General features: G+C 43.9%; 1 protein-coding gene across 5 annotated transcripts in view; it reads left to right on the top strand.

Annotated features, from left to right (window-relative positions):
- Positions 1-13,680, top strand: part of MRPS27 (mitochondrial ribosomal protein S27) — a 101,315-nt gene extending 87,635 nt beyond the window's left edge. For all 5 annotated transcript variants that reach the window (XM_070357579.1, XM_070357577.1, XM_070357578.1 and 2 more), the window contains 5 exons: positions 3,322-3,437; positions 5,154-5,256; positions 8,043-8,185; positions 10,142-10,312; positions 12,519-13,680. In XM_070357579.1, the coding sequence (XP_070213680.1) occupies positions 3,322-3,437; positions 5,154-5,256; positions 8,043-8,185; positions 10,142-10,312; positions 12,519-12,758 (773 nt within the window). In that variant the 3' untranslated portion in view covers positions 12,759-13,680. The remainder of the gene's footprint in view (positions 1-3,321; positions 3,438-5,153; positions 5,257-8,042; positions 8,186-10,141; positions 10,313-12,518) is intronic.
- The last annotated feature ends 2,796 nt before the right edge of the window (positions 13,681-16,476 follow it).

Below are 16,476 nucleotides of genomic sequence, written 5' to 3'. Positions count from 1 at the left end.
GTACGAAATGCTGGGCTAGATGTATCACAAGCTGGAATCAAGATTGCTGGGAGAAATACCAACAACTTTAGATATACAGATGATACCACCCTAATGGATGGCAGAAAGTGAAGAGGAACTAAAGAGCCTTTTGATGAAAGTGAAAAAGCTGGCTTAAAATTCAACATTCAAAAAACTAAGATCATGGGATCTAGTCCCATCACTCCATGGCAAATAAATGAGGAAAAAGTGGGAACAGTGACAGATTTTATTTTCTAGGGCTCTAAAATCACTGCAGATGATGACTGCAGCCATGACATTGAAAGATGCTTGCTCCTTGGAAGAAAAGCTCTGACAAACCTAGACAGCATATTAAAAAGCAGAGACATCACTTTGCCAATAAAGGTCCATCTAGTCAAAGTTACGGTTTTTCCAGTAGTCATGTATGGATGTGAGAGTTAGACCGTAAAGAAGGCTACGCCCTGAAGAATGGATGCTTTTGAATTGTGGTGCTGCAGAAGAGTCTTGAGAGTCCCTTGGACTGCAAGGAGATCAAGCCAGTCAATCCTAAAGGGCTCAACCCTGAGTATTCATTGGAAGGACTGATGCTGAAGCTCCAATACTTTGGCCTCCTGATCCAAAGAGCCGACTCATTGGAAAAGACCTTGATGCTGGGAAAGGTCGAGGGCAGGAGGAGAAGAGGGAGACGGAGGATGAGATGGTTAGATAGCATCATCAACTCACTGGACATGAGCTTGAACAAGCTCTAGGAGATGGAGATGAAGATGAAGGACAGGGAAGTCTGGTGTGCTGTAGTCCATGAAGTTACAGAGAGTCAGACAGGACTTAGCGACTGAACAATAACGACGACAAAGTGCATCGGTGATCTCTTGAGTTTTCTTTACCCCCAAAATCTTGTGGCTCCGTGGAACTAACCTGAAGTGGCTCTTACCTTCATCTACAATAAGGGGGGACCAAGGAAAGAGGGGGATTGTGGCAGACCCTACAGAGCAGTCAGGTGGAGCCCTGCCAGTCTCCATGGACGGGGAAGGGTGGTACAGCACACTTGTGCTCTTAGCTACACAGACAGGGAAGAAGGAAAGAGGAGGCTGTGCCATTGTGTAAAGATACACCCTGGCTTCCCCTTCCACCATCTCATCCTCAAGCTTGGTTCTGAGCTTTGCCTGTGTTATGGTAGTCACTACCTCAGAAACACGGATATGGACTGGTGGTCATTTTTCCTTTTTGACGCCTTGATTCCTGTCATTGAGTTACATCCTTCACCCTCAGCCTTTTCCATTGCATTGGGATGCAGTGGTTAGGCTGGGCACCCAGGACCTCTCTGCTTTCTCTTCTCTCTCATAAGACTTGGAGCTGTTGACTGCCTAAAAATATTTGCTGTACATTATTTTTTTTAATGCTTATTGTCCCTTGTCCATTTTCATTCCATTTTAAACATGCATTTCCTAAATTGAACTAAAATTAAAGATAATTTTTAAAAGATAATTCTCTTTTGCATGTTTCATCTTCCATTCTCTGTGAACATCACATTTTAAAATTCTTACTAGTTTATCACTGGAAAATTATGTAGTAGCAGTTTTCTCTCTTCTCTCTTGTTAAAGGAAATGTTGGAAGGGTAAAAGGAGTTTGGGGGTTCCCCCCTAAATTCAGAGTAAATGATGTTGAGAATTTTTGTAAATAAACTTCTGATGAAAATTATTGGTGTTTATGGCAAGAAATTAGAAAATATTATACTTTTGTTGTTAAAATAGGAAATATCAAAGTACATAAATAATTATGGATGAACAGGAAATCTTATATAGGTCAGTCTAATTTCACTTCCCAAGCTGACTGAAATGAATATAAATTAGAGATGAATTTTATTTATTCATGTGTAATTTTGAATTCAGTATTGAACAGTTGGCAAAACATTTTTCTGAACTATATTTTTAGCTTTAACTTGTTCTTTTAAAATACTGGTTTGTTGGTAGGGTAGGGGACTGTTTGTTTGTTTATGTCTCTTTCAGGCGCTTTTTTGCTACTGACTTACTGGGTGACTCCTCCCTGGTCTGCCTGTCCATTTCAGTTTACCCATTTACAAAAAGAATATAGAAGTTCTTGCATTTGACCTCATTTAGAACCATGACAACACATAGAAAACCAGCTGGCTAGCCATAGCTACAAATGAGTGCTAACTCTTATAATTATGAGTATATGCAAAAACCGTTTAAAAGAGCAGCTGTTATTCAAAACATTATATGCAGGCACTGTATTTTAAACCAATGTTAACATCTCTGATTTAACAACAAATAATAAGGGAAAGAAATTATTTGAACTTGATTTTCTTGGCTTCCGCTTATGTTGTGGAATATTGAGGGGAAATAAATCAGATCTTGCTGAAGATCTGGTCTGTGATCAGCATTCATGTGGAAACAAGAATCTTCTGTGTTAAACTCAGGGACTTACAAGTTATGAATATGCATTTCCTTTCCATTCTTTCAACTCTTTTAAATTGAAGCTGATTGTCCTTTTCGTAGTCATCAGTTTTCTGTCTTTGAAGTAATACCTAGGATTTAAAATTACCTTTAGCATTCGTCCTTTTTTTCCCAAAACAGAAAGAAGGTTCCAGAACATACAGTGGGGCATTCCGCCCAGCCCTCTCCATCTCTTCTTACTAGGGTGACCTGGAAAATATACTTGCCTCCTTTCTGTATGCCTTAACTCTTCCAGCTGGTGGACATGCTGCCTTAAATTTGCTTCACAGTTTATGAGGCATTTTCATATGTATTATGTTGTTGGACTGTCCAATAATCTTGTGGAATCTATGGAACAAATGGTATTTTATCATCATGAAGGTGATACTGAGAAATCAAGTGGTTTATTCTGTGTCCTTGAGAACAGCGGCACAGTAGCACCTGATTTACTACCTAGCAGTATGTACAATAGAAGCTAAAGACAGGGGAAAGACCTGCTTTACAGAAGAACTAGGACCACAGCCCATGTTTAACTTCATGATTCTTTGTATTTTTCTATCATGCCTCACTTTTTGAGTGCTTATGGTGGTGTTAGTGGTAAAGAACCCACCTGCCAACGCAGGAGACATTAGAGACGTGGGTTTGATCCCTAGGTCAAGAAGGTCCCCTGGAGGAGGGGATGAAAACCGTCCTGGAGAGTATTTTGCCTGGAGAACGCCATGGACAGAGGAGCCTGGCGGACTATAGTCCATAGGGTCACAAAGAGTTGGACACAGTTAAAGTGACTTAGCATGCATGCATGCATAGTTAAATACAGATTTGATGATGTTACCTAATTTGCTAATTTTTGCATTGATCTTCTTGTCAGATGCCTTATCCGTGGTTTTTGAGATCATGATGCAAGAAGCTTTCGAAGTTCCTTCCACCCAGCTCCTCTCCCTCTATGTTCTATACCAGTGCCTGGCAAAGAAGACAGACTTCAGTGTAAGTGACCTGTATTGAAACAGTACTAAGAGCCTTAGAGAAGCAAGCAGCAGCTGCTCAGTAGGGATGTGGGGGCCAGAGGAAAGCCCTGCCCTCAGCATCTGGGAAAAGATACCTGCTGTGAAGCCCTGTGACCCTGCACGACCAGGAATGAGTGTTCACCCATACATTTTAGGTCCTGGGTTCTAACAAAGTGGAATTGAACGTTCTTCCGCTTGGAAGAATCTCAAGTGAAAGTCCTTATGTACATTCTGAAACATGAGCTACGCTGAGTGCACTTCACACATTCAGAAATAGGTAATTGATGATCAGTGAGAGCTGGATGTGGCATGCCAATGAAGCAGTGAGGCAGCTAGCTTTAACCACAGCTTCTGGTATTAAATTCTGGTTGTTTATTTTGTGTCAATATTTTCCTAAGGTTGCTCTGGGTCAGTCCAGAATACCAAATTTTGGTTTCATCTCTTCATTGTTGTTGCTTAGTCACTAAGTTTTGTCCGACTCTTTGTGACCCATGGACTGTAGCCCTCCAGGCTCCTCTGTCCATGGGATTTTCCAGGCAAGAATACTGGAGTGGGTTGCCATTGCCTTCTCCAATTGTTTATTGCTCCCCTAAGAGTAACAGCAGTAATAACAGTAGCTAATACTTAAATAGCACTTACTTTACACTTCCTGTGTTCTTGGTGTTTTAGATTTATTCATTTCATCCAATCCTCTCACCTCCGTGCAGATGAGAACACTAGGGCATAGAGATACTGCATAAAGTGGCCGAGCTCATAAGTGATGAAGCCAGGCAGTCTGGCCCTACAGACTTTGCCCTTAACCTCAAAGGTAACCTCAGAAAACACTGCTTTGGGTAGAAACTGGAAAGATCATCTACCCTAGCCCCAATTGTAAAAAATTTATGGTGTGTTTTGTTTTTCTAAAATGAATCCTGCGGCATACCTCACATTCATTAGTTCATTAAATATATTTTGAGCAACTGCTGTATTCCCTGTGTTTCAAGTGCTCGTTTTACGATGGTGAACAAACATTTCCTGCTTATAATCTAAGAAGAATATAGGCATTTAAAACAAAACATGGAATTCCCTGGTGGCCCAGTGGTTAGGACTTGGTGCTTTCACTGCCCTGGCCCAGGTTTAGTCCCTGTTTAGGGAACTAAGATCCTGTAAGCCCCGTGGCGTGGCAGAAAAGAAAAATTTAATAAATAAAACACGTGACTATACTGAGCACTATAAAGACTGTATGGTAGAGAGTTTATTTTTATTTTAAACGTAAGTTAGGGAAGACTTCCTTAAGGAAGTAATGTGAGTACAGAGCCGATAGCGTGGGTAATCTTTATTGATTGCCTCGAGGCCGTGTTGATCCAGAGTAGGCTCTTTATTTTTGTTTTGCTTTTCTGATTGTAAAAGGAGCTGTTATTCACTGCCCCAGATTCAGAAAGGAATGAAAAGCACAAAGAGGAAAACCAGAATTGCTTATAATTTCACTGCCTAGAAATCTGTTAACATACTGGGCGTTTCTGTTCTGCATTTTTCATCAAACCAATATCTTTTCTTTACAAAGTCAGAATTATCATGGAGCTTTAGTATGATTATTTTGTTTCTTTTACCTAATGTTATAGCATATTCTTTTTCCCTCTTGTGTCATTAATGCTCACATTTCTGCATACAGTAAGCATTGCTTGGCTACACCATGACCTGCTGTATTCTGTTTCAGTGGGAAGAGGAGAGGAACTTCGGTGCCTCCCTGTTACTCCCAGGCCTGAAGCAGAAGAACTCAGTGGGGTTGAGTTCCCAGTTGTACGGCTATGCACTTCTTGGTAAGCTGGAGGGCCTTACTAACATTGTTCTTCACGGATAGGAACTGATTCCTTCTTTTACTTCTTAATAAAATTATAATTTGATTTAGACTTGTGAAATTCCAGTACAGCTTTCATTTTTAGACATAAAACTGGACTTTGATGGCCTTATAGTTATTAGGTAAGACAACAAAGTGGGATTTAAAAACCTTTCGCCACTGGCAAGGTGAGAACTAGTTCTGATGGCTCTTGATTATATTCAGTGGTAAACAGTGTGAAGAAGCGATAAAGAAAGGAAAGTTCTGGTCCTCCTTTGGGAGAACCAGCCAGTAGACTCTTCCCCGGTATTAAAAAGATCTTCCTGTCTCTTTAAACCCAAGTCCAGGAGGAAAAACATTGAATACATATTGTGGGTATTGTTTTCAGGTGAGGGAAGAGGATTGCAGAGAGTGGCCCTGTGGGAGCGCACAGAGGGACGTGCTAGTGCAGTGTGAGTGTGCCATGCACAGGGCGGCGGGCTTTGCTTTAGAGCCCAACTGCATTGAATCAGACAGGCAGCAGGGGAGGGCCTTTTGAGGAGCGGCCTTGGCTCTCAGCAAACCTGAGCACATAACATTCAACCTAAGTGTGCATCAAATGTGTCCTGATTTACAGAGTTAATTAAATTCATATTATTTCATTAGCCTTCCATGCTCTCTCCTACCTTCTCCTAATCATATACTATGTCTGCCCTTTACCTTTGTTTTCTGAAAACCATCTAAGTTATAGCAGTTTGACTGCTTTTGGAGTTGATCTTCACCATCGAAATGCAGTGTGGCGTTCTCGGGTGCTGATCCTGGTAGAAACAGACTCAGAGGAGTTCACTGGGCGGCTCTCAGACTAACAAAAGAGTTGACCACTCTTTTTAAAAATCACTTTTTCCAGTGATCATGGGAGTGCCAGCATCTCTTCAGGATCTTGATTTCAGTTCTTCTGGATAAATACCCAAGAGTGCAGTTGCTGGCTCATATGACAGTTTATTTTGTTTTGAGGACACTCCCTATCGTTTTGCATGGCAGTTAGTGCCATTTTGCATTCCCACCAATAATGCACAAAGGTTCCCATTTCTCCGTACTCTCACCAACACTTGTGTTTTGTTTCTTTGATAATAGCCATCCTGTCGAGTGTGAGATGATATTGTACTTTTGATTTTGGTTCTGATGGTTGATGACATTGCTCATCTTGTCACATGTCCATTGGCTATTCTGTGTCTTCTTTGGAAAAATGTCTATTCAAGTTCTTAGTCTGTTTTTAAATCAGTTTATTAGTTTTTTGTTGAGGCATAGGTGTTCCTTATATGATTTGGAGATTAAAATGTATTTTATAAGATTATCAAATAAAATATATTGTGAAAACTAAAAGAAAAATCATTTTCTCTTACCATCTACTTTTGATATTAATTACAAGTTTTTGCATTTACCTTCAGAGGAGCACTCAGGAATGTATCACTGCATGAATTGTCCAGGAAGTTGTCAGGGCCAAGAAATGTACTTTGTCGTTCCTGATTCTGAGCAGAGGCCTGAGTGCTTTGAATCTGGCAGCATCAGATTCAGATCCCCCTGCTCTCAGCGTGTCATGTGCGGTGTAGCCTCGTTTACCTCCAATATAAGCAGCTTCCCGGAACGTGACTGCAGCCAGCCCCAAGTATCTTAAAGGTCTAAAATTAGCTGTCACCTGATGAGCTTTGTCTGTTTATGTTCCACTACAGCTTTCCCAAATCCTCCTTCCCGGGAAAGATAAGTGAAGGTAGATTTAAGACCCAGCAGCTCAAGGTGACTTTGGTTGTTAGTTCAGAGAACATCTCTATTCCCCCAGGAATCCCAAGACAGCCTCCCTCCTCACTGGGGGACCCTGCTGTCAGCCAGCCACATCTTCAGCTCTAGTTACGATTGTTCGAGGTTCCAAGAGAAACACTCATGTCCTGAGACCCACAAGGATGACAAGGACTGTATAATTAAAATGCTGATGCAGCTCAACTAAAAGAAAGAGTAAAGTGAGATTTTCTTCTTCTTTTTTTTCATAAGGACAGTCAGTGGACTGTTTTAGAGCATTTTTTAAAATGTCAAACATTTCCTGGCAAGGAAAGTTGTCAGATGTTGGCACAATTTTTCAGTGTAAGAAAGTTGTAAAATTTCTTTTTTGGAGCAACATTTTGTCTTGAAACAAAAGTCGTATTTCAGTTGTTTGCTTTGTTTTATAAGGGTAGCTCCATTTAGAGGCGGGCTTCCCAGGTGGCGCTAGCATTCAGGAACCCACCTGCCAATACTGGAGACGTAAGAGACATGGGTTCATTCCCTGGGTTGGGCAGATCCCCTGGAGAAGGGCATGGCAGCCCACTCCAGTATTCTTGCCTGGAGAATCCCATGAACAGAGGAGTCTGGTGGGCTGCAGTCCATGGGGTCGCTCAGAGTTGGGCACAACTGAGGCAACCTACCATGCATGCACGCACACTACTTAGAGGCAGATATGGCGACCTCTGTAAATTTCCCTCAGCCCTCGCGATAGTCACCAGCAGTCCACATGAAAAAGTAAAAAAAAAATAAGTCCATACAGTATTGAAAAGTATGTACATTGACTTTTACCACGTTTTTCATCATCATTCTGAAATGTCCTTATTCACTGAATGGGATGAGTCTTGGTAGAGATTTGAAATGATCCTCCATTTCTCAAGCTGCCAGCTGAGTATTCACTTGTGTCTTCAAGTCCTCAGTCTCAGACGTAGTGGGAAGCCACGGCTAAGCCTTCTTCATTGTTCTTTTTGGGCACAGGGAAGGTGGAGTTGCAGCAGGGGCTGCGGGCTGTGTACCATAACATGCCCCTTCTGTGGCGGCCAGGCTACCTCGACAGAGCCCTTCAAGTGATGGAGAAGGTGGCCTCCTCCCCAGAGGATGGGAAGCTGTGTAGGGAAGCGGTGAGTTACCCAGCCCTGATTCTGGGGGATTTAGCATCTCCTGTCCCTTATAAGTCAAGATGTGGATTTGTTTTCCTTGTCTCCCCCAGCCCCACCTTCTTTATCTCTATAGATTCATGTATTTACTCAGTTGAAAAGGAATGAAAAAACCACATTCTCAGTGTTACTGACAAGCACTAGAAAATAAGATTCACGTTGATTGTATAGTTCACTGTCTGGGAGGAAAACTATTCTCCCAAGAAATTCAAACTGAGTTCAGTAAAATACTGTTTATTGCCCTCCACCACTACCACCACCAAAGTAAAATCTCAGTAGAAGCTCAAAAGACATGAAGATTTTATTTTTTACTTTTGGCATTTCTGTATCTTCGTATAGTCCTGTGAGACTGACTACCTGTCAGAGTTTTCCTAAACTCTCAAGAAATGAGTTTAGGCAGTAGACGTGGCGCCATCTTTCTTTCTTCCCAGTAAATCATTCTGTGGTGAATGCATGATGCAGAGGAGGTCTGGACCAGCTGTCCCTTTCAGAGTTCTAAGGCTTTCGGTTTGTCCAGACTAGGACCCTGTCCTCCCATCAGCCTCAAAGCTCATCCCCCTTGGTCACCTCGGGCTCTTCATTCTGCAGAGTTCCTAGACTTAGCTCAAGCCATGGGAAAACATGTGGCAAGCTTACGCCCGGTAGGGAGTCATAGTGCTTGCTTCTGTTTAAGCAGCTTTTGTAGCCAGAGTCAGGCCTCAAAGGACATCAGTTATTTCGTTAACAGAGTGTGAAAGCTGACTTTGAGCTGTTTGTTTAGCCTTGACCCTATCACTCAATCTCACCCCATGGCTTCCATTTTGGTCTCAGGATACAGAAGTCTCGTCCCTCTACTGGCTCCTTATTACTAATGTCTAGTGAGTCATTATGTTCTCTGTGAGACATTTATACCAAAGCATACACATTTCTGAATATATATTCATGTTTTAACCCTGCTATAGTCAGTACTAGTGATTGAAACACAAAATTAGACATAAATGCTCTGCCAGGGAAATACTTACTGCATTTTGAGCCAGACTTGCATTCTTTGTGTTCTGACTTCATAGAAATGTGATTCAGATGTCAGCATTGAATGTGATATGTGTCAGGTTTGGGTATAATGTATTAGTGGCATTACAAAGCCTTGGAGTCTTTTCTGGCTTTTTGTTCTGAGTTGACGTGGACAGAATTCATCAGTATCATATGGGTATTAATGCTGGCCTTGAGGCTGTTTCTGTCCCATCTCTGATGATCAGGCCCTCCTCAAAGGAGGTTGCCCCAAAATGAAGGAGGTAGGGGAGAGGGGTCAAAACAAAAAAGAAACCTTCTGTTTCATAATTTACTTACTTTCTAAGTCACAGAAATCCCCTCTTACAATAAATTTCATATATGCTGTCTGGTCTTTATCAACATATATATATATATATAGATTGGCTGATCCCTAATCTCTGAATGTCCTGTGAGTTGAATTTTTCTCTGAAGGAGGCCCCGCCAAATTCAGAGGCTTTATCGTACTTTCAGAATGGCCGGTTGTTGGTTGTGGTCTGTAGTGGTTTTTCTTTCCCGTTCTTCCAATTCCAAACCAATTAAGGAAGAAAGACATGGAAGGGATGGTTACTTCATTGCCCATCGGGCATAATTCCTGGATTCCTACCTGGCTGATTAAAAGTGAAATCAAAAGCCACTCTGCTGATTCACTTACACAGATAATTCTGAGTTTGCTTATTGTTCCATTGTTTTGTACTAAGTGTTCCATGCCATGTGACAAGGTGTTTCTACTGTAAAATTACATAACCATTTCTGGTTTCTATAATTTAATAAGAGAACTCTTCTCGCGATTTTTTAGGTCCCAGGCTTCCCTCCCTTTCCCTTCTCCAGCCTCCCTCCCCAGTGCTCTCAGGGCCACAGGGTATTTAGTCTCTGCCCCTTTCTGCTCCACAGCTGGGTGTGCTGGACAGGGCACTGAAGGCTCTGACTGCTCCGGCCCAGGAGTCTCCAGAGGAGCAGCCCCAAGAAGGTGAGGAGAGCCCGGCGTCAGAGGAACTGATGGAGCAGCTGGACGTGGAGGAAACCGAACAGTCCAAGCTTCCCCGATACGTGGAACGGTATGAGGTGAGTCAGGGCAGAGTCGAGGCCCCTCAGCTGTGTGTGAAATGTGCTTCTCTGCCGTGGTGACAGACAAGCAGTCCTGTCATGCATCAGCGTTGCACAGAAGGGCATTGAAAACTGTCATCAAAAATCATACTTTTGTCTCTTTACACAGGAAGTGGTCTGAAACAAATGGAATTTTTATACCCCTTTTTGTACTTGAGCGAATCGGTCACAGTTTTGTTCCCTAAGGCCACATGTCATTACCTACCACTCATCTCTGACGGGCGGGTAATAGCCTTCCTTCCCACAGCAAGCACCTGACTGCAGCCCTGGGTGAAGAGGAGCTGGAGATTGAACCCTCTCGATCTCCAGAAACCCAAGTAGAAACCGCAAAGCCTCATTTGAGTATGATGGAGATGAAATGCAGGTATCGTCTCTTGCTCGGCTTTGTGGCATGTGCTAAGGCCCCTGGAAATGCCGTCTGGGCTCCATGGACAGCGTCAGCAGGTTCCCACTGCCGTTTTTCAGGAGCTCTGGCACTTAGGCTGCCGTTAGTGGCCTTCAACTGTGTGTCTCAAAATGCTCTGTGGTTAGAGTCAGGGAGGAAGAGCCATGTTCAGAGTTTAAACCCCTGGCCTCTTCCTTGCTGTGTTTCTCATCTGTCTAGAGCAAAGCAAAAAAACTGTGCTGCCTGAAGGAGAATTCATCATGTGAAGCAGAAAACCTCCCTCCCTCCCCGCTGACCCAGGGTGGTGTCCTTTTGGTCCAGAGGAATATACACTTGGCTAGCTGCCACATTTAAATCTTTGCAGGAATGGAGCCAGCTTTGGGAAATCTGTTTCCGCATGTTCTAAGAAGGATTCTGGGACTTTTGGCTGTTTTTCCCAGTCTTCTCTAAGGTCATTGCTCAACTCCCCTCCAAACTGAAAAAGGAAGGTTAATCAATGTTTTCAGGGTACACAGAGAATTAGCGGCTATGTTAAGAATTTACATACTTGTTGTTTCCTCTTAACTTTGCAGGTTTAGAAAAGCTAAAAAGCAAAAAACTCTGCATAGCCCCATAGGTTACCATTCACCATATTCATATTGTCCACTCCTAAAACTTACAACCTTTTCCTTGTTTCTTATATCTTTAATTTCAGAAAATAGAGATCTGTGTCTGCATTAAATTCTTAGCCCTTGCTCTTCCACAATCCTTTTTTTTTTTTAATTCACAAAAAGAAAAGAGGCCAGTATTTCTTGACTGCTTGCTGTGTGTTAGACACTTTCTTTTCTTCCTGGTGCCTGATTTTTATTAGTCCCAGGTAATCTGGGGTTTATTTTTATATGACTGAACCATCACATGAGGCCTTTGGCTGCTGCTTGAAGCCCATGGACCCTTCCTACCTTTCAGCCCCTGCTGTTAGAGCAGGCCTCATCACATATGCCAGTAAATTGCATTTATTTTGTGGAACATGGGATACGTGGTATATGCTAAATCTGGGGCCATAAGTGGGTCTCTGATCTACATCTTGAGGCACTTAAGTAGATTAGTGGTTTTAGTACTTTACTCCTCCAGAAATATTACAATAGCAACCAAATCGAGCTGCCATTTCAGATGGAGCCATAAGCAGTCAGAATGTCAAGGCTGACCTTTCATGAAGCACAGCACGGGGAGGCTTATAATAGTGAAAGCACTCACGGGAGCTGTTTAGTATGCCATTAGTAAGAAAGCCTTGACATGACTTCCGTCTTTTGAAAGGAAAACTGTTTAGGCAAACATTTATCCCAGTTCTTCTAAAGGAAAAGCTATAGATGGGTTCACTCCATTTTATCAGCTGCTTCTACCATTTTGTTTGCATCTTAGGGTCCTTTTTCATGGGGTTTGCTACTTGGTGAGAAAGGAAATGGAGGTTCTTATACTTTTGCAGTCTTTGTGGTTTGAAACAAATTATACAGAGAATCACAGCATATGGAGTTCCATTTACTGTGTGTGAGTGAAGGGGAAGAAATCACATGTGGGGCATCTTAGCAGAATCGCTGCACTGAAAGCAAAGAGCAGAAGCTATCGGTGCCTGGATGAGAGGCAGCGTGACAGGCTTCCAGTAAAGTACCTTGTCCTGTGAGCAGAATATGTGCAGATTTTGCAATGACTTAATCTCTTCTCTCTTCCTCTCTCTATTTTTCTTCTTCCTGCCCCTTCCACATCTCCTTGTTTTTGTTTTGTTTTTGCCCTTTGTTCCAACAGGCCTTACATTCTAAGCTGCAGGCTCTGGGCAAAGTTGAGTCCGAAAGCCTTCTGACCCTGACCACCCAGCTTGTGAAGGAACAGCTCCCCACCTGTGAAGCAGAGGATATCGCCACCTATGAACAGAAGCTGCAGGAGTGGCATCTGGAGCTGGTAAATCTGATTGAGAGAGAAAAGGAGATGAGAGAGAAGGCCAGGCTCAAGCACGAGGCTCGAAGGGCAGCAAAGGCAGCTGCCTAACCAGACCCCACAGGATCTCCCCAGACCGCCTCAGGATTCGCGGTGACAGCAGCCTCAGTGTCCTCTGTCCACTTGCTCCTGTTCTTAAAGCACACCCCCATGGTACCGAAGCCACGTTGTTCACACATCAAGCCACATAATCACCCACCCAGACGCCAGGAAGGCTGTGGAACCGCCAAAGTGGCAAGTGGTCAGACCGAAGCCACAGCTAGGTATCCTATCTAAGGGCTCTTGAGGCTTGTCGTGGAGTTCCTGGGAGACAGGTCAATTTTGAGCCTTGAAAGTCCCTGGTACTTAGCAACGGTAGTGGGAGAAGACGTGACTGAAGAACCCAGTCTCAAGCACAAGCTTTTGAAGGTTTCTCTGTCCCCCACCGACTCCGCCTGCGTGCGCTGAGATCTCCCTCCCTGGTCTCCTTAAGTGCAGGCTCTCCTCCTGAGCTTGCCCTTCCCAGACCTGAACTGGGAGAAGTTCAGTACAGGAGCAGGCACAAGACCTTCTGGCTTTCGAATTTCAGAGACCCCAGTGGCATGTAAAAACTCTGGAGGATAGAGCTAGGCCTGGCTCCGCAGCCTCCCTAGCTTGGCTCCCCTCCATGCTGGGGTGACATACAGCTTGTTGTCTCAGCTTCCCATCCAGTAGGTAGAGTGAGTCTTCTGTACACACATGCACAGCTTATGAACACACATTTCAGTTAGAGGCTGGAGAAACTGAGAGGTGGGATGGGGCTTGCAGTGCGTTGGAAATGCGAATGATGATAAAACTGTCAGGAGGTGGAAAGTTCCTCCCTGGGGTTTCCCTGTGGAAGGTGTCAGTGCAGCCGTGGCTTGCTATGTAATTTTGCCCTTGTGTGTACTGTATACTTTTATACAGGATTGTGCTCTTTTATCAAGAACCTGTGGAAATAAATGTTCTAGGATCATGTGGTGTATTCTTTGTCTTCACAGTAAGGGAAGGGAGAGGTAGGGGATTTTGAGCTACTATGATTTTGAACAACATATTTTCAATCTTCCTCTATCAGACTTGGCATTTATGGTAATAAAAACCACCACCACCACAACAAACATCCGTCAAGGAGGCCCTGAGCACCAACTCCAGCAGGCCTGTGAGGGAAGCCCATTTTGAATGAGAAAACTACTCACTTACAAACTAACTAATATGGGGTCAAGCTCGCTCGTGTTCCCTCCATACATACCTGCAGTCAGCATCCGACACAGGGCCTGAGACTTGCTCAGGTAGAAGATCATGACCTAAAGTCAGTGCTGACATTCCAATTTACCGGGGGACTTTTTCAGCCACTCCGTTACTTCATCAAGAGGCATGAAGCATCTGGTTGATAACTTCAGCTCGTAGGTTTGCCTCCATTTTCCTTCTTATCTATCCCTGTCCCTGTCGCACTTTACTTCCAATCTACAAGAAACCATGTCCCCGTAGTCAGAGCCAGCCCGCCAGCCTCCTGTCACTGATCCAAGATCTTAGAGCTGGAAGTCCCATCTCCCTTTGATCACGTGACTCCTGCTGAACCAGCTCTTCCTTGTACTTACTTCCTACCTGCAAACCCTTTACGCTGTCACTGATCACCACCTGGATCTCCAAAATTCACACCTTGCTTGCCCTCCCTCCAGTCTGGGTCCCCTGGGTTGGCCATCCCACGGATGCATCTCTATAATTTCTTCTCTTTCCCTTTATCCAGGCCCATTTGCCATGCACAGATCTCTGTCCTTGGAGCCACATGTTAGGGTTGAATTGTGCCCCCCCCCCCCCACCACCACCACTATTGAAAAATATGTTGAAACCCTGACCCGAGTGCCTTAGAAACTAACCTTAATTAGAAATAGGGTCTTTACAAAGATATTCAAGTTAAAATTATAAAAAGAATTTTGGACAAAAGATAGAAGGAAGGCCGGGTAAAGACTCCCAGGGAGAGGATGGCGACATGAAAGGAGTGGTGCACCCACAAGCCGAGGATGACAGGCCAACGCCAGAAGCCGGAAGCGGCGAGGAAGGCTCGTGTTCCGGAGCTGTCAGAGCGGGGCCCTAGCATCACGTTGCTGTTGGACTTCAAGCCCCCAGTACTGTTCTGTTAAGTCACTCCGTCTTTAGTCTTTTGTTACAACAGCCACAGGAGACTGACACAAACTGTTTGTTTTCTGTCTGCTTCTGACCTACTGAGTTTGGTATACAAAGTTGTGAAATCAACCTGACTGGTTTCTCTACAGGTTTACAGATGTCCTCTCAGCTCAGTAGTCTTTTCATTTCTCTTACTAACTCTCATTTTTACCTCAATAGCTTTTCAACTGGGTCTGCTTAAACCCCAGACCCTTGCCCCGCCAGAACTGTGAGCAGATGTTCTTGCCTCCTACTTTATCAAGAAGACATAGGTCACACAGTACAACCTCACAGCTCCCTTATTTCCGCAAGTCTACAGTCTTATCCAGGATTTCCTTCCCTTCCAAAAACTAAAAAGCCATTATCCTGCCATCAGTCAAAGCTACCACCCTGTCATTCTCCTTCCTTTTGTCTTCAGACTTCTTAAAAGGGTATCTCCACTTCCTGGTTCATTGCAGGCTCATCAGACCCTGAGGATTTGGCTTTCATTCTGCTGCATCTTAGCTGCAGTGATCCTCTGCCGTCTGCTCTGTTTAGCACCCCTGATCTTCCCCATAGAGGCTCGGTGACTATAGCGGGCAGTCTGTCTCTGTTCTGACATGGCTTTCCCACACAAGCGTTTGTGGCACATGCTGTGTGCTGGGCATCATAAGTGAGAGCCATGGAGTCTTCACAGATGAGTCAGCATTGGACTCTACCCTCAGATAACTTATATTCTAACAGAGGAGGCCAGCGCAGAGGCCCTATCATGCTTGATGGATGATGGTGGTTAGTTTACTGAGCAAAAGTGCCTTTTGATGTATCTTGGATCTTCTGCTTGACATAATAAGGGAGAGGTTGAAAAAGCCCTGCCCTTGATAGACTAGTAAGTATCATTAGAAACACAGAGTGCTGTGGGTGTTCACAGGAAGAGCACTTCAAGCCCAGAGTTGGGAAAGCTCTAATGAAGGGAAATCACCATCATCTGCCTTGTGCTTTGATGAGTCACATAGGTCTGGCTCATGCTGTCCTGGGGCAGATATGGTCCTCATCAGCCCTGTGGAGTCATGTAAAATAGATGTTCAACAGAAGTTAGTTTAAACTGGACTGAAATGAACAGCCCACACCTACCCTGCACCTCCCTACCATCCCCACAAGCAAAAATAAGAAAAAATACAAGAGAAAGGCAGATTGTTTGAGTAAGAAGAAGCAATAATGAGGTACAGATACCTTCGTCTCCTCTCCTTGGGGATGTGTTGCCTTGACTCCAAACTTTGCATTTTGTCTTCCTCACTCCTGGCTGGCTGTGGATATCAGATATGCATATAGGAAAGTTGTCGATTTTCAGTTCAGTCGCACAGTCGTCCGACTTTTTGCCACCTCATGGACTACAGTACACCAGGCTTCCCTGTCCATCACCAACTCCTGGAGCTTGCTCAAATGCATGTCCATCAAGTCGGTGATGCCATCCAACCATCTCATCCTCTGTCGTCCCCTTCTGCCACCTTCAATCTTTCCCAGCATCAGGGTCTTTTCTAGTGAGTCAGTTCTTCACATCAGGTGGCCAAAGTCTTAGAGTTTCAGCTTTGGCATCAGTCATTCCAATGAATATTCAGGACTGATTTCCTTT

Source organism: Bos mutus, chromosome 20 (genome assembly GCF_027580195.1).
Source record: "Bos mutus isolate GX-2022 chromosome 20, NWIPB_WYAK_1.1, whole genome shotgun sequence".
In the NCBI taxonomy this organism is placed as follows: Eukaryota; Metazoa; Chordata; class Mammalia; order Artiodactyla; family Bovidae; genus Bos; species Bos mutus.
The sequence above is the reverse complement of the archived record's forward strand: the minus strand, read 5'-3'. Positions and strand labels throughout refer to the sequence as shown.